Raw genomic sequence first — 25549 nt, forward strand, 5'->3', positions numbered from 1 at the left:
CACTGCCTCACTCACATACCACCCTGTTTTCTCTCTCCGTCCCTCGCTCACCTTGCTCTCTCAACTTGGCATGCTTCTTACTTGTCTCCATCCTCACCTATTCCTATCTCTGCCTACTGACATTTTATGTACCTTTAAAGGCTAAGATAAATGACCACAACCTTTCCTGAAACATTCAGTAATACATTGAGTATTGTATTCCTTTTTCCTCTTCTTCATGCTTATTGCCCTTTTGGTATGAATAACATATTTTTATTAGAGGTATTTTTACAGTTACATATCTTTCCTGTTAGTCTGTAAGTTTCTGAAAGGTAAAGATAACATATTTTCCATATCTACCTCCCGTACTGCTTTGCATATAGGTGAATATTTGTGGAGCCAATTGTTCATAGTATACAGAATTTGTTTTTAAGGTAGAATTTCCAGTTTAAAATACGGAAAAATAAAACTGAGCTGTTATAACTTTTATTTTCTAAGATATGCTGGGATGAATGAAAAATCAAGAAATAAAAACTCCTTCATAAACAATTACACTTAAACTTTACATATTTGATAGTCTGTTCCATAACATTGTGTGTGTGTGTGTGTGTGTGTGTGTGTGTGTGTTTAAACAGATAGGATTCGTTGGGTGTGGTGGCTCACACCTGTAATCCCAGCACTTCGGGAGGCTAAGGCAGGTAGATCCCTTGAGGTTAGGAGTTTGAGACCAGCCTGGCCAACATGGTGAATCATCATCTCTACTAAAAATACAAAAATTAGCAAGGCATAGTAGTGTGTACCTGTATTCCCAGCTACTCAAGAGGCTGAGGCAGAAGAATTGCATGAATCCGGGAGGTGGAGGTTGCAGTGAGCCAAGCCTGTGCCATTGCACTCCTGCCTGGGTGACAGAGCAAGACTCCATCTCAAAAAAATAAGATAGTTAGATAGATAGATAGATAGATAGATAGATAGATAGATAGGCAGACAGATAGATAGGATCTTGCTATTGCTCAGCCTGGCCTGGAACTTCTGGCCTCATATGATTCTCCCACCTCAGTCTCACAAGTAGCTGGGACTACAGGTGTGTGGCACTGCAACCAACTTTCTGCCCCACTTTTATATGTCATTAATGGTAAATCCAGAGCTTTTCTCTACAAAGCAAATTTAAAAAGGCATATAATAATATAAACAAAATTATCAAGTGTAAATATAAGAAAAGGTCTCTGGTATGAAATATGTAAGAACTATGACCTTTGATGAAAAAAATCTATATTAAGATTTGAGGTAAATTTGCATATTTAATACTCTAAATTTTGACCTAGTTGCTATTTTATTTTCTAAGAAAGTAAAATATGGGAACACATGAAAATATTTATTTAGCTAAAGTATAACATTATTGGTTTCTTAGATTCTACATATAAAATATCTAGCTTTACATTTTTAGTATCTGGTATTTCACTTCATAAGATTCTATTTGATTTAACAGCATTTTATAGGATTCTTACAGTCAGTTATTCCATTGAGTATATAAACCTGATGAGATTATCTCCTACTGCATGTAACAGAAAAAAGGAAATACAAGTTAAGTTAGTAACTGATTTTATGTGAAACATGAGCAAAAAATATATTGAACAAACTCATAAATTTAGTGTAAAAGTAACTGTTATAGGCAACAATAGCCTAATAAAATATTTAAACAAAAACTAGGAAATAACTACTGCATACTACCAGACATACAATGAATGCTTCAAGACAATCTAAAAAGTTAGAAAAAGGAGTCAAAAATATGACTAGCTGATTGCTGTTACTGAGAAAGTTGAATTAAGATGTTAATACTAGTTTCGTGTTAATGATTTAAACACAATCATTATAAAATACATAGGAGTATTCAAAGGGTTTGACAATACTCAGATTTACCCTACTGTGTTTCATAGTTTGTGGAATGTTCTTTGGTGCAGGAGATACAATCTGCCCATTCTGTTGAGTGCAGTTATTTTTGGTGGATTCAATATGTTACCTCTTTTATCTGAGAGTAGGTGAAGGGTGGAGGACAGTGTGGCAATTCAGTCTTGTTTATCCAAAGCTATTAACACTGTTCCCAAGCATTGTTAAAACTGTATTTATAACTTTCCAATAAAGGATATTATAGTCTTACTTTACATAGCCATTTATTACTTGCAAGGATGCTATATAAAAATAGTTTATGCTAGATTGATTCAGCTGTGATATGACCATAACCTTAAATAATACATTATTCTCTTGAATGGCAGCCAGTATGAATAAGGTTGATCAGCCTTTTGTACATCCAAATGTTCCTATTTATTATGTCAGACACAGTGAAGAGAAACCAGTATTTTGTTGTTGCTATTGTTCATTTTCATCTTTACATTTTTCTCCATCATAGATTATATTCATCTTAAATGATTTAAGATAAGATAAAAATATATTTCAATAGCATCTTAAGTGATTTAAGATAAAAATAATATTTCAATAGCATAATGAAAATTTCATTTGTAAAATTTTAATTTGGGATGTATACAATAATTATAAATATATATGTTTAGCTTTGGACTCAGTGAATTCTGAATGAAAGATGCTAGCAGTATTTTACTTTATAAGGACAGTTAACTTAGGGCATTTATCAAATTATTTATTAAAAATGTAAACAAATCACTTTATCATGCTTAAACTTTGGATTATATTAACTTAAAACCATGTAGATTTCAATAATTTCAGTAATACACTATATTCATACCATTTTAATAGTTCTATTTATATCTTGTTAATATTGAAGAAGCACCATTACTTAATTCTTATTTCATGCTTCAATCAATCATGAAACTCATGATATTTATGTTACTATTACAAATCTGACATTTTCAAAAAATTTTTTTCAAAACATTGCTAAATGGTGTTGGTGAAGAAAGGTCTTTTTATAATTTTAAATGAAAGATGCAGAAAATTCCAAAGTGCTGCTGGGAAACTAGATCTTTCCTCACTTCAAGAACCAAAAGTGTCCCTATAAAACTCTCTTATTTATTGTCAATAATTTTCTTAAAATGAAAAATCATGGCTGGGCACAGTGGCTCACACCTATAATCCCAGCACTTTGGGAGGCTGTGATGGGTGGATCACCTGAGGTCGGGAGTTCCAGACCAGACTGACCAACATGGTGAAACCCTGTCTCTACCAAAAATGCAAAAATTATCTGGGCGTGGTGGTGCATGTCTGTTATCCCAGCTACTTAGGAGGCTGAGGCAGGAGAATTGCTTGAGTCTGGGAGGCAGAGGTTGCAGTGAGCTGAGATCATGCCACTGCACTCCACAGCCTGGGTGACAGAGCAAGACTCCATCTCAAAAAAAAAAAAAAAAAAAACCATTATCTTCTAAATCATTTATTATGAAGAATTTGGTAATTTCCTTATAATTTCCTTCTGTCTACTACCAACTGAAAATCAGCTCCCTCTCTTAAGGAAAATGGCTCATGGGGCCTATAGGCAACTATGTGCAATTAGGGATTGGATCCTATAGAAATTCTGGTGGAGGGAAATTATGCCTTACTTTCTCCCCTTTGGACTGGCCAAGCGCATAGAAACCAGCCTAAAGACCCAGTGTAAGAATTTTACAGAGGCTTGGTCTAGAGAAAACTGTAAACACCAAGAGAAAAGTCAATATAATTCCTAAAAGACTGTACCTGGACTCTCTGGTCCCCAAGAGGCTTAGAAAAAAGCAGAACTGGGGATCTGGATCCTCCTTTTCCCTGAAACGGGGGGAGTACCAAAAGGTCAGTAGGAAATGGGTGGTGTGACTGTTTCTATGCCACTAGCACATTAACAAGTGAAGAGGACCTCCCTTCCCACCCTTTTCGACTTGCCAAAGCCTGAATCTTAAATTGGTGACAATGAAAATAGCGAGCCAAGGGCAGGAAGAGGAATGGCAATCCAAAGAGAACCTGTGTTCAGTAAAATAGAGTTGCCAGAGGAGATAACTATAGATAGTGTAAGCAAGGCCTTCCCACTTCAAAATAACCAAATGCTTAATGAAGTATACTTTTTCCTTTGTTTTTAGACAGGGTCTTGCTCTGTCTGGAGCAAGGGTCTTGCTCTGTCTGCACTCCCAGGCTGGAGTGCAGTGTACGATCATGGCTCACTGCAGCCTCGAACTCCCAGGCTCATGCACTTCTTCCAACTCAGGCTCCTGAGCAGCTGAAACCACAGATGCATGCTACCATGCCCGGCTTTTATTTTTTTTTGCATTTTTTGTAGAGACAGGGTTTTACCATGTTGCCCAAGCGGGTTTTGACCTCCTAAGCTTAAGGAATCCTCCTGCCTAGGCCTCCCAAAGTGCTGGGATTACAAGCATGAACCACCGTGCCTAGCAAATGAAGTATACCTTGTAATGCATTGCTGAGAATGCAGCCAGTAAGGAATGCTCCAAGGCAACCAGATAAAACTGGAGAGGGTGCGATGAGCAGCAAGCAAACATGACAGCAGAGTGGCCCTGAGGGTAAAAGCTAATATAAGCAACTCACACAGTAAGAAAACTGAGTTTGAAAATACAAAAATTAGCCAGGCATGGTGGCACATACCTGTAGTCCCAGCTACTCGAGAGGCTGAGGCAGGAGAATCACTTGAACCTGGGAGGCAGAGGTTGTAGTGAGCTGAAATCGTGCCACTGTACTCCATCCTGGGTGACAGAGCAAGACTCTGTCTCATAAATAATAATAAATAAATAAATAAATAAAAGGAAAACTGAGTTTGAGATTCCTGCCCTATTCCAGAAACCCTGGAAGAAGAGACTAAAGAATAAGGAGAGGCCCTTGGTTTTTGGCAGAAGCAGTCCTCTATGGAGGAAAGCATCATTTAGGTCACTGGCAAACCATAAAGTAAGATCAAATAGGAGCTCATAAAGATCACCAAATACACAAGGAAAACAGTCATAATGAGTGAGAGCCAGCAGAAATAATCAATAGATTTAGATTTCCAAGGATTTCAGATATTGAAATGATCAGATACAACATAAAAATAATTTTGTTTGGAATGAAAAATGAAGTAATGAAAATAGGAAGAAGAGACTTTCAAAAACTGTCAGACTTAAAAAAAGAACCAAATAGAACTTTAAAAAATAATAAATAAATCATAAAATATAACTTTAAAAAGTAATATAAATATGTGTTGAAAGTAATCCAAATGGATATAGTAGAAAGCAGGTCAAAAACAGAATTTATACACTTAAAATAATTAGTGAATTGGAACAATGTTCAGAATAAGCCAAAAGACACAGCAGAGAGAAGTAAATAGAAAACAAAAGAGAAAGACTAAGAGATTGTGAAGATGGAAAGAGGTTTAACATGCATCCAAGAGTCTTAGGAGAGGAATAAAGAAAATGGAGAAGAAAATACAAATGGGATAATGACTCAAGAATTTTTAGAAATAACCAAAGACTTGGATTCTCAAATATAGGAAGCACAAAATATGCCAAGCTGGCTAAATATAAATAAATGTGTACTTTGTTAAATTGTGATAAAACTGCTGAACACCAAACCCAGGGATTTTGGAGAGAAAAGCTAGATTATAAAGGAGTGACAATTATACTGAAGGAAAGTTTTTAGTACAGTAGTTTTCCCTTATCCATGGGTTCACTTTCCATGGTTTCAGTTATCTGTAGTCAACTGTGGTCTGAAAATATCAAATGGAAAAATTCCAGGAGAAAAAGATTAAATTGCACATAATTCAGACTTGGAACAAGATGCGAATCATCTCTGTCTAGCATATTCAGCCTGCATCTACACTGTATAAACTACCTGCCCATTAATCACCTAGTAGCTGTCTTGGTTATCACATCAGCTTTGTAGAATCACAGTACTTGTGTTCAAGTACCCTTATTTTATTTAATAATGGCCCCAAAGTGCAAGAGTAGTGATGCTGGTATGTTATTATAATAGTTCTAGTTTATTATTAGTTATGGCTGTTAATCTCTTATTGTGCCTAATTTATAAATTACACTTTATCGTAGGTATATATGTCTCGGTTTGGCACTATCCCGTATTTCAGGCATCCACGGGGGCTCTTGGAGCATATTCCCTGGGGAAGGGACCTACTACAGCAACAATGGAAATCAGAAGCCAGCCATTGTTTTCACATGAACACAATGTTTGAGTGTGATTCTTCCACTGAAAGATAACTAGAATGCTTGATAAAGTATATTTTAAATACATTTCTTAGATTGTAAAGAGTAAGAGGATACTGAAACTGGAGAGGGGAATAGGAAGACTAAGAGTTTATTATCAAAAGACATATGCTAAAGGGATTTCTTAAAGACACAGAGCAGGAAAGTGGAAACATTTTAAGAGGAAGCTCTGAAGGCAAAGAACAGCTGTGAGCAAAGATGTGTACACATGCAACAAACCTGCATGCTGTGCACATGTACCCTAGAACTTAAAGCATAATACTAATAATTAAAAAACAAATAAAATTAAATAGACAATATGTCAGTAAATTTAAACACATATTGATCATATAATACAACAACAACGATAATGTTTAATTCAAGGGATGACAAAACTCATAGAACCTAACAAAGGTAACTAAAACAATGAAAATTCGAAGCAAGATTTAATTTGTTCTTACATCGTTTGGGAAGAGGGAAAAATGTTCATTAATTTTTGACTTAAACTATGCCTGTTAAAATGTTAAGAATAATAACAATGAAAAGAAAAGAAATACAATGTTATAATCCCAGCACTTTGGGAGGCCGAGACAGGCGGATCACGAGGTCAGGAGATCAAGACCATCCTGGGTAACACAGTGAAACCCTGTCTCTACTAAAAAATCCAAAAAAAAAAAAAAAAAAACTAGCCGGGTGAGGTGGTGGGTGCCTGTAGACCCAACTACTTGGGAGGCTGAGGCAGAAGAATGGCGTAAACCTGGGAGGCAGAGCTTGCAGTGAGCTGAGATCCGGCCACTGCACTCCAGCCTGGGCAACAGAGCAAGACTCGTCTCAAAAAAAAAAAAAAAAAAAAAGAAATACAATTTTATAACATGCAAATCAATTGAGGAAAAAAGGAAATATTTTTTAAACAGGGAAAAGTCATAGGAAATTCAGGATGAAAAGAAAGCAAAGACAGGATCTGAAAAATATTACCAAAAGACACAATAAGCTGATTAATTAAAAGTAGAGAAAATATAGCATTTAAAATCAATATCCAAAGAGAGAAAACATTTATAGCAGGTAATTTACAAATGCTTAATATATTTGATCTAGAAGTAAAAAGGCAAGGAATGTTCCAATAGAAGGATGAAGAAATATATCAAATGAGCTATTCTATCATTTCTAATTTTTCTAGAATAATACAGTATTTCTTATATAATCAGATGACTATCAAAAATGCTATTAAAATAGAAAAGGATAAGAGAATAATGGTCAACAAATGAACATCTAGGAAAAATACAAGTGGTTACAGACAATACAAAAATACTCAATTTTACTAACAATAAAACTTTGATTAAAAGAAGAAAGAAGGCAACATTTCTTGTATCAAATTAATAAAGTTGTAACAATGCTAACAATCATGTTTGACAAGGATGCAGGAAAATAGAAATTCTCATACTTTGCTAAAGATAGTGTGAACAGAGATATTTCTAGAAAGTAAATAAGCAATATACCTCAAGATCCTAAAAGTTAATAACTTTTGATTCAGTAGGTTTTTTTCATAAACTAAGGTCGAGTTATATACAAAAATTAAGTACAGTCTTATTTACAACAGTGTGAAATTAGAATAATGCTAATTGAAAATAAAATAGGCAAGTAAATGATGATATACCACAAAATAATTAAAAAATATTTTTGAATCAAACTTAGAAGTGAAAAATGTTCTTATTCTAATACTGACAAAAACAGAATGCAAAATCACATATAAAATATGTTCTCAATTTTGTAAAAATACAAATATGCAAAATGAAAATGTTATTGGAAGGAAATAAAAGTTCTGGCACTGAATATTTATGGGTAATGTAATAATGAAATATTTTAATTTGTATTATATCTGCATTAATATTTATCTATAATGAGGATGTATTCTTTACATAATCAGAACATTGATAGTAAATAATAATTAAAAACATAAAATATCATAAATCAGTTATAAGAAAAAAGGAAACCCAGGGAAAAGTAAATAAGCTAGCTTAGGCCAGTCACTGGAACAACTGCCCATGGATATGGCAGGACAAGAATGAGGAACCAGGGGGACCTCTGGTTGTGCCCAAGAGCAGAGGACTGGGATCATCCTGCTCTAGGAATGAGGCCAGCAATGCTCTTAACAGGACAGCTGCTTCACTTTGACTGCCTTAGACTTTAACAATGTGTTTTTCACCTTGGGAGAGAGGTTTCTTACATAAGATACGAGGTTGAACTGTCCCAATAAACAGAGAATGAACTTCAATGCGATGTCAAAATTAGCAGTTAAAACTACCAAACAGAAAGTAGACTCCAAATTAATTTTTTCTAGGTTAGGGGGCATTGAATTCACGTATGCTTCTCCATTGTCCAATGCCTTTTTGAAAACTGTACTTTACAGCACTCCAAAGCTGTAATTTTCTTTATATGTGGAGAGAATCAAAACATTACAAATTTGTAAAATGAAAATTCTGGTATAAAGTAGTTAAATATATACACAGAATACTAATGAAATGATTAGTCTGGTAAAAATTAATCATGCTGTAAACATTGTCTTTAAAATTATTAATTAGCCTACTTGACTATAATTACCAAATAAAACCATCTTAAATTACTTTGTTTCTACAGAACTCTGTTACTTTATTAGCATAGCAAAACTACAAAAGTTATTTTTATAAGAAACTTCTAATATAAAAATAACAGAAAGCTTGTGTGCTGAGTTTACTGCAGTTTAGTAAATCACTTTGATTTCTTTGTAGCAATTTAGATTACAATGGATAACTGCTGGAATACTCCGATATACTAAGAGAGCCTATAACTTTCCAAGTGAAAGTTCTTCCTTAATATCCACAATTATCTATGACTATTTGAGCACCTGGAATCAAAGTATGCTATATGAACTTTAACTCTATGCTTTAAGGAACTCTGTTCTTTACCAAAAAAATTCTATAGATATATTAAGGTCTAAGATATATTCTCAATTTGAACTAAAACCAGCACATATAAAAAGTAATGTGGGAAAGAAACCCTTGGGCTAATATGAGATTTGAACCCTGGTTCTTGCTCTAGGTGACCGAAATTGTGATCTTCAGCATAGGTCTGAAGCTCTCAGAGCCTCAATTTCCTCAATAGTAAACAGAAAAAAAAAGATGAAATATGCTCTGCCTATTTTATACGATTGACTTAAGACTCAAATGAGATTGAGATAGTGTATGTAAAGGAATTTTGAAAAATAATGTTTTAAACTCAATTTAAACATTTCGGTCGTTCCCAAGACCTAGCAAGTTCAAATTCAACCTCCAAAACAACCTTTAGAAAGAACAAAGTTGGCTGTAATCCCAGCACTTTGGGAGGCCGAGGTGGGCAGATCATGAGGTCAGGAGATTGAGACCATTCTGGCTGACAGGGTGAAACCCCGTCTCTACCAAAAATACAAAAAAATTAGCCAGGCGTGGTGGTGGGCGCCTGTGTCCCAGCTGCTGGGGAGGCTGAGGCAGGAGAATGGCGTGAACCCAGGAGGCGGAGCTTGCAGTGAGCTGAGATGGCACCACTGCACTCCAGCCTGGGCAACAGAGCGAGACTCCGTCTCAGAAAAAAAAAGAAAAAAAAAAAAACAAAGTTGGATGACTTACACTGTTAGATTCCAAAGTTTGCTACAAAGGTAGAGTCATCAAGACAGTGTGGTACTGTCAGAAGAATAGATAAATAGATTGGTAGAATAATATTGACAGTCCAGAAATAAATCCTATGGTTATGGTAAATTGATTTTCAACAAGGGTCTCTAGACTATTCAGTGGAGAAAGAAAGTCCTTTTCAACAAGATACAATCCAGCAATTCCACTCTTAGACATATACCCAAAAGAAATGTATACATGTTTATACAATGTTTTTACACAAATGTTCACAGTGGCATCATTCATAGTATCCAAAAAGTGGAAACAACTCAAGTAACCACCAACTAATTAATGTATAAATAAACTGTACGACATCCATACAATGGAACATCATTTGACAACAGAAATGACTGAAGCACTGACACCTGCTACAACATAGATCAACTTTAAAGACATTATGCTAAGTGAAAGAAGCTAATCACAAAAGATCACATTGTATATCGTTTTATTTGTATGACATGTCCAAAACAGTAAAATCTATAAAGATAGTAGATTAATTCTTGCCTCGGGCTAGGAGATGGGTGTCATGGGGAGGGGCTGAAGAAAAATGTGGGGTATGGGGACTGCTAAAAGGCATAGGGTTTCTTTCAGGGGTGATGACAGGTTCCAAAATTTACTTTGGTGGTGGTTACATAACTGTGTATACCAAAAATCACTGCATTATATATATTAAATTGATGAACTATTGATATACGTTCTATATTTCAATAAAGTTATTTCCATAAAAATACCATATATTCATAACTAGATCTTGATCCCCAAATATAAAGGCCTTTCCTAAATGAGAATTTACATGTAATTATTTTTCCTTTGACATACTCAATTGAAATTTCTGAAAAAAAGTGGTACAAAAGAAATAGAGGCATGCCAGTTATTAAGAGAACTGAGTAAAAAATAAAAATAGTAAGAATTCCAACAATTAATATAATGCTTTATGTTATACCAAGTATTTGCAAAAACGGCCCCACAGACAACAAAACAGTAAATCGGAATGAGTCATTTGTTTCCTCTCCTGATTTTAAACACGGAGATAAGTTCTCAAAGAGAATGTCATACAAAGTTTCTCTCTCTCTTTTTTTTATTTTTGAGAAGGAGTCCTACTCTGTTGCTCAGGCTGGAGTGCAGTGGTGCAATCTTGGCTCACTGCAATTTTGGCTCACTGCAACTTCCATCTCCTGGGTTCAAGCAATTCTCCTGCCTCATTTTCCAGAGTAACTGGGATTACAGGCGTGCACCACCATGCTCAGCTAATTTTTGTATTTGCTGTAGAGACGGTGTTTCACCATATTGGCCAGGAGGTCTTGAACTCCTAACCTCAAATGATCTACCCGCCTCGGCCTCCCAAAGTGCTTGGATTACAGGTGTAAGCCACAGTGCTGGACCCAAAGTTTCTCTTTGAAAAATATCTTTTAGAGAGGTTATCTTAGTGAAAAATAAAAGAAATGCATGAGCAAACAACTAGATATCAAAAGTAAAGGAGAACAAAGAAAGTTCATTGTTCTTTACATAGGCCATAATAAAGAAAGAAGTGCATCCATAATGTTTGGATAAAAATTACAGGTGGTATTAATATATGGAAGGAGAAACAGAGGGAAGTTGAAAGTATTAATTTTATTTGAGATAGGCAGTGGAGGAATATGTTTTAATAAGCTTTAAGCATAGCTAGGGAAAAATCACTAGGAATCTTGATAAGGAAAGGGTAGCTATCAGCAACATAAAAATAGAATATGCAATATTCTGTTTAGTAGATGAAAATCAGTTTATGGACAGAAGCTGGTGAAAAAACCCAAAAAGAAGCAAGGCTGGTAACACACACACACACACACACACACACACACACACACAACCCAAATGGGGTAGCTGAAATAAGCCTTGGTAGAACAGTAGTTCATGTCAGTGTTAATATCAATTTAAAAAAAAACAAAATCAGAGTAAATGAAAAAATAAAAAAGCTAACAGTTTTTTCCAGAAAGTACAGGTGTAAAACAAAAGGATATAGTGCAATTGGAAATGAAAGAATGAAATAAGGAATATCAGAGAATATGAGCTAAAAGAAAGTAGGGCTAGACTTTTTTTAACTCTACAAAATAAAATTTAACGTTAAAAATTCACAATGATAAAGAAGGAACCAAAATTTTGAAAAAATAGAACATGAAGATATAATGATTATGAACACATGGGCACCTAACAATACATTATTGAACACTATTAATGTGCAACTGACAGACTATGGTGACACAGTCTGTGTCATATTTGTTCCTTAAGTTTGTGAATTTTCTAGTTCTTTGATGATTTCTTTTCTTCTTTAGTCTAATTGTGCATTACAGACATTTTTTTCTCTTGTTACTCGATTTTTAGCAGTATTTGAGAACGTTTTAAACAGATGGGGAAAAAAAGAATTTATAATAGTCCAAGAATAGTCTAAGTTTTCTCTGTGTGAAAGGTTTTTTACAAAAGTTATCTGAAACAAGGAACCAAAATGAAGTTAGAGCACTTGCTGTACCTTTCATTTAATCATTCTCTTTTGTAATTTTTCCCTAAGAAGATATACACATACATTTCCTAATGTTCTAAGCTTCCATGGCAACCTGTGATCTCGAGTAGTAAAAAATCAAAATGTCTTAAAAATCATAGGGAAACATGTACCCAATATTTCATTTCCTCTAAAAACTGACCCTTTGAGTAGCATCCATGAGTTGTGATTTTGTCTTATTTTTTCAGAAAAACCAAAAATGCTACAGACAGAATCAATTATATGTATACCTAGGTTTTTGAAGGATTCTATTTTTCCATTCCTTATTTCCCTTGACAAAAAATAAAATCTGAAAATGGCAACATAAAATTAGTCAAATAAAGGCATTTTTGGCGTTCTGGTCACGGCATGACGCAGGGATTGGCCAGCTCTTAATAAAAAAAAAAAAGGCATTTAAAAAAAGAGAATAAAATGTTTTAATTCTACAGTTTCTTAACCTTTCTACTTAAATATATTTTACCACATATAAAATGTAAATAAAAGTAATAAACATACAATTAAATTAGTATGCATCATAATGCTTTGAATTTTGCACCTTTAGGGGTTATTATTTTCAGAAACCACTTCATGGATTACTTTTGGATTCTAATACCATATTTAGTTGCATATGATTTCTGTTTCAGCATACTCTATTTCTGCCTTTGCAATAAGGGAATGAATAATACAGCAATTAACCACAAATAAAAATATTCATTTTATATGTGAGAAACATTCACTTTTCAACATTCAAAAATGAAGCTATGTAATTAAAATGCAACTCATCTCCACCCACCTTTTTTAAGTAAACTTTCTTAATAAAGATAGATGTGAATTGTTAACTAGGGGCACAGAGTACTCCAAAGACTAAATATAGGTGCTTTGTTTCTCCGATCATACCTATATCTTAAATTCCCTCAGCTCCTATCTGTCAGAGAACGGCTGCCAGGTGAGCAGTCTGTCACTCTTGCCTAGGCTAATAGATTCTCCAGTGGCTTTGGTTACAGCTCATGTCATACTATTAAAACTATGTGCCATGAAAATGGCATAACATATGTAGCTGAATCTTGTCAACTGTAGATAGTCAGACTCTGTTTGGCTTCATAAGCAGATGTAGATTAGAGAAGCAATATAATAAATATGCAAACACAGTGGTCCTCTTTCAGCACCACTGTTCCTACCTCTAATGGCCCTCGCAGAAACTCTGTTTGTTCAGCTCCCACTTCCAGAGCTACATCAACAGAAGCAAAGGGACGGCTGGCCATCTGCTGTCGTTCTCGAAGCAGTTGCTGGAGGGGGTTAAAAATGATTTGTCTTAAAATAGGTTTAAATGCTCATGAAATTCAACAATATCTGGTTCCCTTTTTTAACAAGTGGCATTGAAAAGTTAGGAATCATGTTATACACATACCCGCATCTCGAGTACTAAAGATGAAAATTACTTTCTCCCCATGGCCTCGGTTATATGTCCACAGAGGCTTTTAATGTATGGTGCCTACAAATAACGTTTCCCCTGACCTCCATCCTGTAGGTCTAATACAATGTACTCAAAACCACTTTGAAAGTCTCAGGTGAGAGGTGCTACTTGAGTAAAAAGCGTTATTACAATGATGGCTATGCCAAATTTTCCTACTCAAAATAACTCATACTTTTTTCTTAGCTAAAAAAGAAAAAAAACAGTAAAAATATTTAAGAAAAGATAATGAAAAGTTGCCAAAATGCATTAATAGAAATTAAAGGAACATATACCTGACAAGGCTAAGTTTTGTAAGTCATCAGAATCCCCTGTCAACTGCTCTGGAACCAGAAGGAATTATTATTGGCAGTGTTTATAATTTTGTTCAAAGCCTTTGTTTATTATTCAAAATGAGGCATGATTAGTAAGTTGAGAAATTGTGTGCAAGAACTTCTAGAGCACCCCCACATACTTGTTTCTTTCTCTTTGTGACTATTCTGGGCTTTGCCCAAGCTAAAACCAATAAACTAGCAAGTCCCAACCAACTACTAAGCTAATTTATCTTTTTGCCTCTCCTTGTAATTATAATATTCATTAAGTCATGATAAAAAAAATTGATGACCAGCACTAGATATTGCAAGTTTTGCCCTTCTCATTCTATACAGCTAATAAAATTATTATTAAATATTAAAATAGGACGTGTGATGCAATTAAATAGTCTTTAAAACAAGAAGAAAATTATATTATTGAAGAAAGGCAAAATCCTTGAACACAACGAATGGCTTCATTATTCACAGATATTTTTAAAGATTCTCTGTCATTAACTTAAAATGTTAACTACTCATCTTTGAATGTAAATGGATGTAGTCCTGTGAGTGAACATTCATAAAACTCCCTTGTAGATGATAAAGGAACACGGGCCAAATTATTTAAACACGAGTTTATTTATTTAAGCACAAGTTTAGATAATAAACTGCCATCACACTTTATTATTTAAAATTTTTGTTTTAATACCTGGTTTTTATTATTAAAAAGAGAACATTCACATGACAATATGGGATAGAAATAATGCTATATTTTATATATAACATATAAAAAATGTTAATGAGTAACAATTTAAGTTTGTAGATTACATTTTTTGAAGTAATAAATTCATTTTAAAAATACATATTCAAAGTAAAAAGTGAATGTGATCTAAATTTTCAAATTATTCACTTTAATATAACTTCAAAATTATATTATTAAAAATACAGCTCCTGGCAAATAGAATCTGGTTTCTGCCTCTCTCAATAGGAATGGGTAATTGATCTGAATAGTATTTCTATGCAAAATGCAAACATAATGTTATTTCAGATGCTGAGGGATAGTAAATACGGAAGACACCAGGTTCTTTGTCTTTGGTAAAAACACACACACCAACATGCCCAGACAACACATACACGAATATACAATCTACTCTTCCTATGGTCATGTACAAATAGTCTTGAGAAAACTGTAAATTCCACTTTGTGTTTGAACACAGTTTTCTAAGATTTGTATTATCAATTTTCTCCATTTGTATTAGCTCTTCTCAGCATACAAATGGCATCTCCTATGACAAGTGATTGCTAGACAAAATGAACAGCTTCTTTTTCCTCATCTTGCCTTTTCCTTATATCTAAAAGTAAAAGGTCTACAAAATAGAATTAATGAATAGTCAATATCACACATTGTAATATAAATCAACAAATATTCCAAACTCACAATCGTTGACAAAAAATAGAGTGCCATGGACTATAATCTATTAATGTGCCTCCCAAAACTCATAAAAAAAAATCAGTGACTGATACTTTTGTTCAATTTTTAAATTTGTAGAATGCAAAAGTATATTTAAAAGTTCTAGTTTGTTTTCTGAGCTTTGTGTTTCCATCACTTTTTAGGAACTGAATGTCTACTAAATTACTTTATATAAAGAACGAGAAAAATATTCTTCCTGCCCAGGACTTTACTACTATAGCTTGTAAAGCAAGTCTGGTAAAATGGAAATAATTAGGGCACAATATAGTGTATCAGTAAAGTCACAAATAAAGAATTAGACAAACAAATTTATTCTGGGTCACCTAGTGGAAGACTAGTTAGAGAGCCCTTGCTGAAACAGCTGAGTTTCTGTCTTTGGGAGACTAATGCAGATGTTCTTACTGTGAAATTTAGGAAGAGAAAATCATTTTCCCCTGTAACACTCTTGCTTTAGTGTGATAGCCCTAAAATAATCAAATGGAGTAAATTGTGATTATCTTTGCAACTGATTTCTGCTCTCCTCCCCTATTCTTAACAATTGTCCTACTTTTAAATACCAGTCTCTCCACTTTTTAGCTGTTTGAGCTTAACCAAATTATTTAGACCTCTCAAAGCCTCAATTTTTCTCATCTATAAATAATAACACTACCTACACTATGCCTATACCTTAGAGGACCTTTTTTAAAGCCCAGCTGCTGCACTTACTAGCAATTGGATCATAATCTCATTACTGAGGCCTTTCACTCATTCTTTCTCTCTATAAAATGGGAATAGCAATAATATCTTTAAGTCATAAGGTTGAGACTAAAGAGATCACACACTTGGGCTGTTCTGCACAGAGGCTGGCACATTGTGAGCACTCAATAACTGCTAATTGGTACAATTATAATGTTAAATTTCAAGCACTACTTTTGTCTCCGAAGATGGCACACTAATTACCACAGGCCCATTTTCTTCAGCAATAGTGACACATTTTGCTCTACTAGTCTCCCTTTTAACAAATGTTGCAAATTTATGAGACAGTTGGAAAATGTCATTATTGTGGTAAAATGAATTTAGATTTGGAACTGCCTTCCACCATTTGTGACTAAGAGTGATAAAAACTCAACCTGAAAATTTGGAAAAAATATAGAGTATTTTCTTAAGAAATTTTGAAAATTAATCTATTTTCCAGGATTGTGTTTTATATAAAATGAAGTTTACCATTTTGTATACCCATAAGAAGCCATATAGCAGATGTGTCTGTTTTATAACTAATCTGCTATTGCCAATTATTCAGCAGAACAATAAAGCCAAGAGAACAAATTGATCATAATACAATAGATTATAATCATACTGCCATAAACACTGTTGTGAAGAAAATTTAAAAATTAAAGAGATGTTAGTATCTTATTAGTTGTACATAGTAACTGTTTTGCTATTCAAAATTTCATATAAAACAAACCATGGAATTAAAAATGATATGAAAATCAGGCTGGGTGCAGCGGCTCATGCCTGTAAGAACTTTGGGAGGCCGAGGCAGGTGGATCACCTGAGGTCAGGAGTTCAAGACCAGCCTGACCAACATAGTGAAATCCTGTCTCTGCTAAAAACATAAAATAAAATAAAATTAGCCAGGCATAGTGGCACAAGCCTGTAATCCCAGCTACTCAGGAGGCTGAGGCATGAGAATCACTTGAACCCGGGAGGTGGAGGTTGCAGTGAGCCGAGATTGCATCATTGCACTCCAGCCTGGGCAACAAGAGCGAAACTCTGTCTCAAAAAAAAAAAAAAAAAAAAAACAAAGAAAGAAAAGAAAAGAATATCTATGCTTAAATTTGACTACGGGTAGAGTCGGGTAGAGTCATTGATTCTACCAAACATGAATACAGATAATTCTTCAACTTAATACTATTACTTCAAATATGGTATCATTCCCCAAACTTCATACTCGCTACCTTTCCAAATACCACAAGGCATACAACTCTTTGAATGACTTTAGGATAATAATCCTTAAAACTACACATACATAAAAAACAAAGCAGTAACTAACTCTGCCTGCAATTGTCTTCTAAAATGTTAATAGCATATATAAGTGATATGGGTTGACTGTGTCCCCACCCAAATTTCAACTTGAATTGTATCTCCCAGAAATCTCCCGTGTTGCGGGAGGAATCCAGTGGGAGGTCACTGAATCGTGGAGGCTGGTCTTTCCCGTGTTATTCTCACGACAGTGAATAAGTCTCATGAAAACTGATGGGTTTATCAGGGCTTTCTGCTTCTGCTTCTTCCTCATTTTCTCTTACTGCCACCATGTAGGAAGTGCCTTTGGCCCCCCACCATGATTCTGAGGCCTCCCCAGCCATGTGGAACTGTAAGTCCAATTAAACCTCTTTTTCTTCCCAATCTCAAGTATGTCTTTATTAGTAGTGTGAAAATAGACTAATACAATAAGCTTATATATATGTATATACCCATGCATATATAGTACATGTGCATGTCAATGTATGTAGAAAGTATAAGCATGACTATGCATATACATTAAGTAAATTACCATTGAAAGTAAATATATTATCACTCAAAGTAAAATTAAAACAAAAAGGCCAAAATAAGGGATTAAATGATGTCAACAAATGAGGGTCTTGTTGGCATCTGGATAACACTGATTATATAATTCATATGATCAAGACACAGTCTCCACAGGTTTTTAGACCTGGCAGGAACCTCACAGATCCTCTAGGCAGGAAATTCCTCAACCTGCAGATCATGGACCTCTAAAGGGCAAATAGATGAGGACTAGAAAAGTTATGAACCTGTCACTAATAGATGATACTTTTAATTTTTTCCCTGCAATTTCAGTGGATTAAATCATTAACTTACTGCTGTCTTCAGAACTTAACAGCCCCTCATCCTGAACCAAAATGGAACTCTACTTCCTTAAATTCTTTCAAGAAATAAACCAATCAATTCATATTAATGCTTAAAAATAAAACAAAAGGGAGTAAATTCTAAAAGCCAGCAAAACTACTTTAGATTTACTGACACATTCCTATTTGCTAGATAAGAATTTGAAAATTATCTTCAAGGCAGAATTAGTTCAAAGCTCAGACATTTAAGTGGGAACATTTCATTTATTTGTTTTCTGCATGTAGCTCAGTGGTTCCCAAACTTTGTTTTTTCTGTAAACTTTGGTGTATATGCAATGCCACCCATACTCTATACTGAATGATCTTGTTGCTTAAAGATATCAGCCTTACATACTGATTGTAGATCATAACTTCAGTGTAAAATTAGTCTCCTGGAACTCTGGAAATTGTCAATACTAACAAGAGCAGGGGACTACAAACTATATGACCTGATAGCATCAACATCATTTCCTTGTAATAAGGTATTTTTAAAAGGTTTCTACTGACAGGAATCAAATAAAATATACCTTACTTTTATAAGTATGGTCCTTTTAAGCATGGACTGTCATTGTTTAGGTTAATTTAGGAAATGTCAAAGAAAATGAATAATCTTCATTAGCATATCTTCCTTATCTTTACATATCCATGTTATCCATTCCTACTTACACATCATGGGAGACAAAACAGTACTTCTTACAGGGGCAATTCTTTGTAATTAAGTTTTGAAGTCAAGAAAATGGAAGGGGTGCCTGACATCTGTCCATTGATAAGTCTTCATGAAAATAAGTTTAATTTAAAAGGGATAGGAGCCAGACACAGTGGCTCACGCTTATAATCCCAGCACTTTGGGAGGCCAAGGCAGGCAGACCACCTGAGGTCAGGTGTTCAAGACCAGCCTAGCCTAGCCAACATGGCAAAACTCTGTCTCTACTAAAAAATACAAAAAACGTATCCAGGCCTGGTGGTACACACCTGTAATCCCAGCTACTCAGGAGGTTGAGGTAGGAGAATGGCTTGAATCTGGGAGGCAGAGGTTGCAGTGAGCCAAGACTGCCACTGCACTCCAGCCTGGGGCAACAGAGCAAGACTCCATCTCAAAAAAAAAAAAAGAAGAAACGAAAAAAGGGGGGGGGGGGGGGCGGGGGATAGAATTTTACCAAAATTTGAATTTTTCTCAACACAAAAGCTATGTCTTGAAGCATATCACAAAGTTGTTAATCAAATCGGTTAAGCTTTATATCTTTGGACAGACCTTGGTAAAATCATTTTTTGGTCGGGGGTATGATCATGCTAATTTGCAGTGTGGAACAAAGAAAGAAAAGTAGAATAATATCCCTATCTAATTATCACATCCATTCTAGAAATTTCTAATATTTGCTAACACTGAGTATTCTGAAATAAATTAGGAAAGGATTAGAATTTCATCATTTCTTTTTAGTCTAAGTGAAACACTAACATGATCCAGCATAGACAATCCCTGGTTTTTCTCAACTGTGTGCTTGCTGACTTCTCATTAACAAAGAATTCCAACTTGTGAACACTTTTCCAAAAGAAAATCACTTAAATCTTCATAATACTGAAGAGTTAATATTGCATGCAAAACTTTGAATATGTACATGATATACCTGTGTATACCTGTTTTTATTTTATACTTGATCACATATCTCATTTTGTTCCCTAATGAGAAATGAAGCTCTGTATGTCATGTGGCACATCTCTTCATGCTTTAGCAATACGAAAATAATTTTCAGTAAAGTCTTAATGCCTTGTCAAGAAACTTCATTAAGGACTGGAAGCAAATTATGAAGTTCTTTACTTCAAATTCCAAAGGATGATCTTGAATAGTTTGGACTAAAATTCTAGGAAAAAAAATCTTTTTTTCCTTTTTAAAAAAAAGAATAAATAAAAGCCTATTTGTAGAAAAATTTGATAGAGTTTGCTCATATCAGGATTTCCATGGTGAATAAGTTTGCTTGTAATAATTAATTGAACGAATTTTTACTGAGCTCTAACTGCATGCCGTTTTTCTAGGAACTGATGTATGGGGTAACCCTTTTGATTCTATTCAGCAAGCTTCTCCATGGCCAGCAAAAAAATACCAGGGACTCTTCTGAACCATGTGTCAGGAAACTGGAAGTTGGCAAACTGGCAGATAGTATAGTCTGATATTACAGGAAGTATTTATGTAGCCTGGAGTTAAAAGCAACAAAGCTATTCGTTAGTGGATGAAAACCTCCATATATGCAAAAATATTGCAGAAGTTTTGAAGGTGACTCCGGGAAATTTTAAAATTAAAATATGGACTCTAAATATTTTCTGTGTTGACACAGATAGCATCACTGATAAAGACTTTGCCAAAGATGATCTCATTTCAGGATAAAAGAAATAATGCAAAATGGATTTATGTAGGAGAGTCTTATAAACTGTGCCATGGCTTGATACAGGCTATACTTTCTGGTGACCAACAGGAAATTCAATGGACCTTTGCAAGGTAGTATTTTACCTTGCTTTCTGTACTTGTTTACATTAAAATGAAATGTTGAAAAATGAATGCTTATTCACAACTTTAAAGAATACTCTGGGCACTTAAGAATCATAATTAACAGCACATGGAAGTCTTGTTTGTTTGACTTTGACTTACATAAACAAATAAATAAAAGTATTACAGAAAAAAATTGCTGTGGGAAACAAAATGGTCAGGGGAAGATACCGTGCAGAGGGAAAGTGCTTTAGATGGAGTGGTTACAAAAGGGAAATGATATTTGCCCTGAAACCCTAAATAGTTAATCAGAATAGGCACATATCCCCAAAAGCTCAGAAGTTGAACACAGAAAAGTTGATTTTTTGCTCACACAAAATCCTCTGGTCTAGGTAACTTCCCATCTGGTAATTCAGCAATATAGATTGCTTCAATCTTGTCACTTTCCGTCTCAACCCAAGACTTCCCAAAGAATCATGGCAGAAAAGGGACTAGTGAATCGTGTACGGACTTTTCAGTGCTTCAGCCCACAAGTGACACACTTCATTATCAGAAATAGTCACACAGTCCAACCTAATTACACAGAGTCAGAAAATGTAGGGTGGCAAATGGAATATTAGGTGAATGGAACAAAGAAAGCTAGAAAAGAACATTTCAGGCAGGGTGCGGTGGCTCATGCCTGTAATCCCAGCACTTTGGGAGGCCGAGGCAGGCGGATCATGAGGTCAAGAGATCGAGACCATCCTGGCCAACCAACATGGTGAAATCCCATCTCTACTAAAAATACAAAAATTAGCTGGGCATAGTGGCACATACCTGTAGTACCAGCTACTTGGGAGGCTGAGGCAGGAGAATCACTTTAACCCAGGATGTAGAGATTGCAGTGAGCTGGGATTGTGCCACTGCACTCCAGCCCGGGTGACAGAGCGAGACTCCAACTCAAAAAAAAAAAAAAAAAAATTTCAGGCAGAGGGAAAAGCAAGTGCCAAGTTTTGAGGCAAGCCTGAGCTTAAAATATTCAAAAAACAGACAGAAAAAAGCCAGAATCTTAATGAGCAAGATGGTGAAGGGCAGACTGGCCAAAGGATAATATTGGGTTTATCAAGATTAAGATACATTGAAATCACATCTGTAAATCATTAGGCACACGGGAGCTACATAAATTCGATTCATTGTTTTCTAAAACATAATTTTCTTTGTATTTCTCAGACAGTCCATTCCTATGGTGTTAGAATTAGCTTGGAACAAAATGGCACAAGAAATAGGTTTTACCATCCTCAAGTAAAGTTATTTAACACATCATTCAGAAAACAGCAACAGCAGTTAATCTCAAATACAATGAACCTAGCTCTCTCAATAAGTATCGAAAGGTCAATTTTGTATGTAACCTTTTTTAATACAAAAGGCCAGGTGGTTGTAATTTATCTGAGCAAATCAAAATGAGCAAAAGGATGAGTACTGAAAAGGTCATTTAAAAGCTAGATCCTCAGAATGGATTTTAATACATATTACTCCTGAAAGAGCAAAAATGAGAACCTGGTTAATTTCAAATTTTGAAATCTGCACTTGAAAAAAATTTTCACACATGGAATACCCCCACAGTCATACTATGGAGTATATTTCTTCTCAAACTTAGAGGTTTAGGTTGTGAAAGAAATACCTGTCCTGCTCTCAAAGAGAAGGACAAATGAATGCTATGTCTTTGACATCCAGGAAGTGCACAATATGATCAAGTCAACCTTGACAAGTGGAAATATGAAAGCATCTGACCACAATAGAAATGACACACTGACTTCTGCTGTGTGCCAGTAATTTATGACTTGAAGCTCTTGCTACAATAAAGCTCAGCTCAATCTCTCAGTAGTTCTCCCCACCCCAAGAAGTAATTTACTAAAGAAAGATTTCTTTTCTCCCTGATTCTGGGAATTAATGCAAAGCTAATGATTCAATTCTGAACCACAACATGCTAGTTTCTAGGTTAAAAAATTCTAAATGCTACATAATCCAGTTAGCTTTTTCATTTAGTGTATAAGGAGTTCGTGTTGAACATTTCAGTAGTTTATGACTATAATTTTGAAGTTCTTCAAGAGGTTCTTAAATCTTCCTGGCTACGTAAATGACCCAAACACTGGCATTTTCCATTTAATCGATACATATATTAAAGATATTTTTTTTTCTTTGAGGAAATGGGATTATTTTGCTATTAGCTAATGGAGTCATTTTTAGTTCAATATTGCAAAATGCTAAAAAGTGGTTCTTCAGTAAAATGCTCCTTTGTGAAGACATCTGCTAAATATAATTTTTTAAGTCTCCATTGAAAGATAACTATAATGACCATTGACTAACTGGTCTGATAAATGAATAGGCAATCTGACTTGTTTTCAATATTTTGTGAAAGGAGACATGACAGGCATTTTTAAAAAAAACGAATTTCAATTGTTTGAATTTGTTTAATGTGAAGGGCAGTTTGATGTAGCATAGATTACTCATGACTGATATAAATCAGCTTTCTTATGTACTTGGAACAATGTGTTAAACCACAAAAATCAAAATGTGAGAAAGTCACAGACTCATTGGAATAACTCATTCTCAGATTTGGAAGCAATACTGGAGGTTACTTAGTCCAATGTTCCTATTAAAGCAGGCTCAGAAGTGCTGTGACTTACCTGACAGATGGTCATCTAGGGCCCTTGAATACCCTGATATGAACTTTGATCAAGACAAGTCTTCTCTATTTAGCATGTCTATGAGTAAATTTTTGAAACTAAATTCAGAACTTCACATTGGTATTTATTATAAATTTTTCATGTTTTACTGTTGTGATTGTTTGTAACTTATTTTTTTTAATTGAGTGCAGAATTCTCTTTGAACCTTTAAACTTCCAATGTGTTAGTTATCTCTCTGCATGTGGTCTTTCACGTTGACTCCTATTCCATTTCCCTGAACAGGTCAATGCCCTTTGGGGGCAAAGAGAATAATCAAGATAGTGAGTTGCCATACTTGCTAGTAATTCAACTCAAATCATAAAAGCCACCACAAGAATGAGTTTTGCCTTTTCATGTTCTAGGGTTCCCTCCATGTAGTATATCAAAAGATAGGACGGATAAGGTATACGGATTTAGAAACATTCAGTTTATTTTCAAAGGCTATGTCCACTCAAGGTGGCAAGAGGTATATAGGTATATGATACCCAAGAAGTTCCCTAGCTAGCAGACTAGGCATGTTTTCCCTTATTTTCAAACTTCGTGAAACCATCTTTTGTCCACTGCAAAACTTCTCCAAAACTTAACATTCCTTAGCCCTTGCCCTGGAATAAAACTTTTTGGACCATATGTTATTGAATTCTAATTTCTGTACTTTGTATACATTTTTATAAGGAGTGGGTTCTAAACTTGGGGCAACTGAGAAAGGCATCTGTGTATTTCTGACCTAGCTGGCCCCTCTCTAACTGATGACCAGACAGATTTCTTGGATCATTCAACCTCTCGTGGTCCAATGATGCTCCCAAGAACTTTGCAGCCTCTTCCTCTATGTCTTCTCTGCTTCACCAATCAACTGGTACATTTTCCTGAATGTATTGGCTTATGATATATTCCTGCTAAGAAGACACATCTAACCCTACAGTTATCTTCCCTTTACCAAAAGCATTTTAACTGTCACCAAATATATTCTATATACTTCACACTTAATCTACAAATTCCCCTTATTCTAATATCTTTCCTTTCTATGAATTTTCCCATAAATATCTAAATTTGATAATCAGACCATTTATTTCTTGGTTGATGAAAATTTTAAGTGGATCAGAGAAAAGAAATAAATGCTTCATTACCCTTTCTCCAGAAATGGACACTTACCTAGCAATCAATAATGAATTTATTGAACTGTTGGGGGTCTCTGATAAGGTTTCTATTATTAAGTAGACCCTTCTCATCTGCTTGAGATTCCGAACAAGTTAAAAAGTAAAAAGTGCAGATAAAGAACATAATATCATTGAGACAGCCATGTAAAATAGGCCGCCTGGCAGAACCTCTGACAGGCCTGCGCAATGGGAGGAGTGCACACTGGGTGAAGCCTCAGGAAGTTCCTGCTGTTTGCAGCTGGAAGAACCTGGCCTCTCCTGTTCCGGGGTGGTACCTGGGAGTCAATTGTTGAGATGTGGGCCTGATAACAGGAAATTCTCTCACTTTGCTGAGTTTTTTTTTTTCTTTTTGCCCAATAAATTCCATTTCTCCCACCTTTCAATGCAGCTGTGAGCCTAACCTTTCATGGTCATGGGATAAGGATCCCATTTTTAGCTGAACTAAGGAGAAAGTCCTACAACATCATCTTTATTACTGATGCTGTTTATTTCACTTAAATTTAGAAATCAAATAAGCCACTCTATTTCCTTAAGGATAGTAAGAAGTAAGGGAGCAATCCAGAAAACAAAAATGAAGATCACTGGACTTCAACTAGGGCCAAGGCCTTAATGTACCATTTACTATGCAAGTGCAACTATTCCTAAGCTTCGCTGAGGCAGTAACTTAATTATATGGAAAAAAACGCTTTGGAAATTATTGAGCAGAATATTTGCTGTTATTCAACATATTAAACTACAAAGAAGTCAAGTTCTAAATTT

General features: G+C 34.9%; 1 protein-coding gene across 1 annotated transcript in view; it reads right to left on the bottom strand.

The window, feature by feature from the left end:
• Positions 1-25549, bottom strand: part of ATRNL1 (attractin like 1) — an 852984-nt gene that overhangs the window by 217638 nt on the left and 609797 nt on the right. Inside the window, exon 27 of the mRNA XM_033181738.1 lies at positions 13517-13624. Coding sequence (XP_033037629.1) covers positions 13517-13624 — 108 coding nt within the window. The remainder of the gene's footprint in view (positions 1-13516; positions 13625-25549) is intronic.

This window comes from Trachypithecus francoisi, unplaced genomic scaffold (assembly GCF_009764315.1).
Source record: "Trachypithecus francoisi isolate TF-2019V2 unplaced genomic scaffold, Tfra_2.0 Contig01579, whole genome shotgun sequence".
NCBI lineage: Eukaryota > Metazoa > Chordata > Mammalia > Primates > Cercopithecidae > Trachypithecus > Trachypithecus francoisi.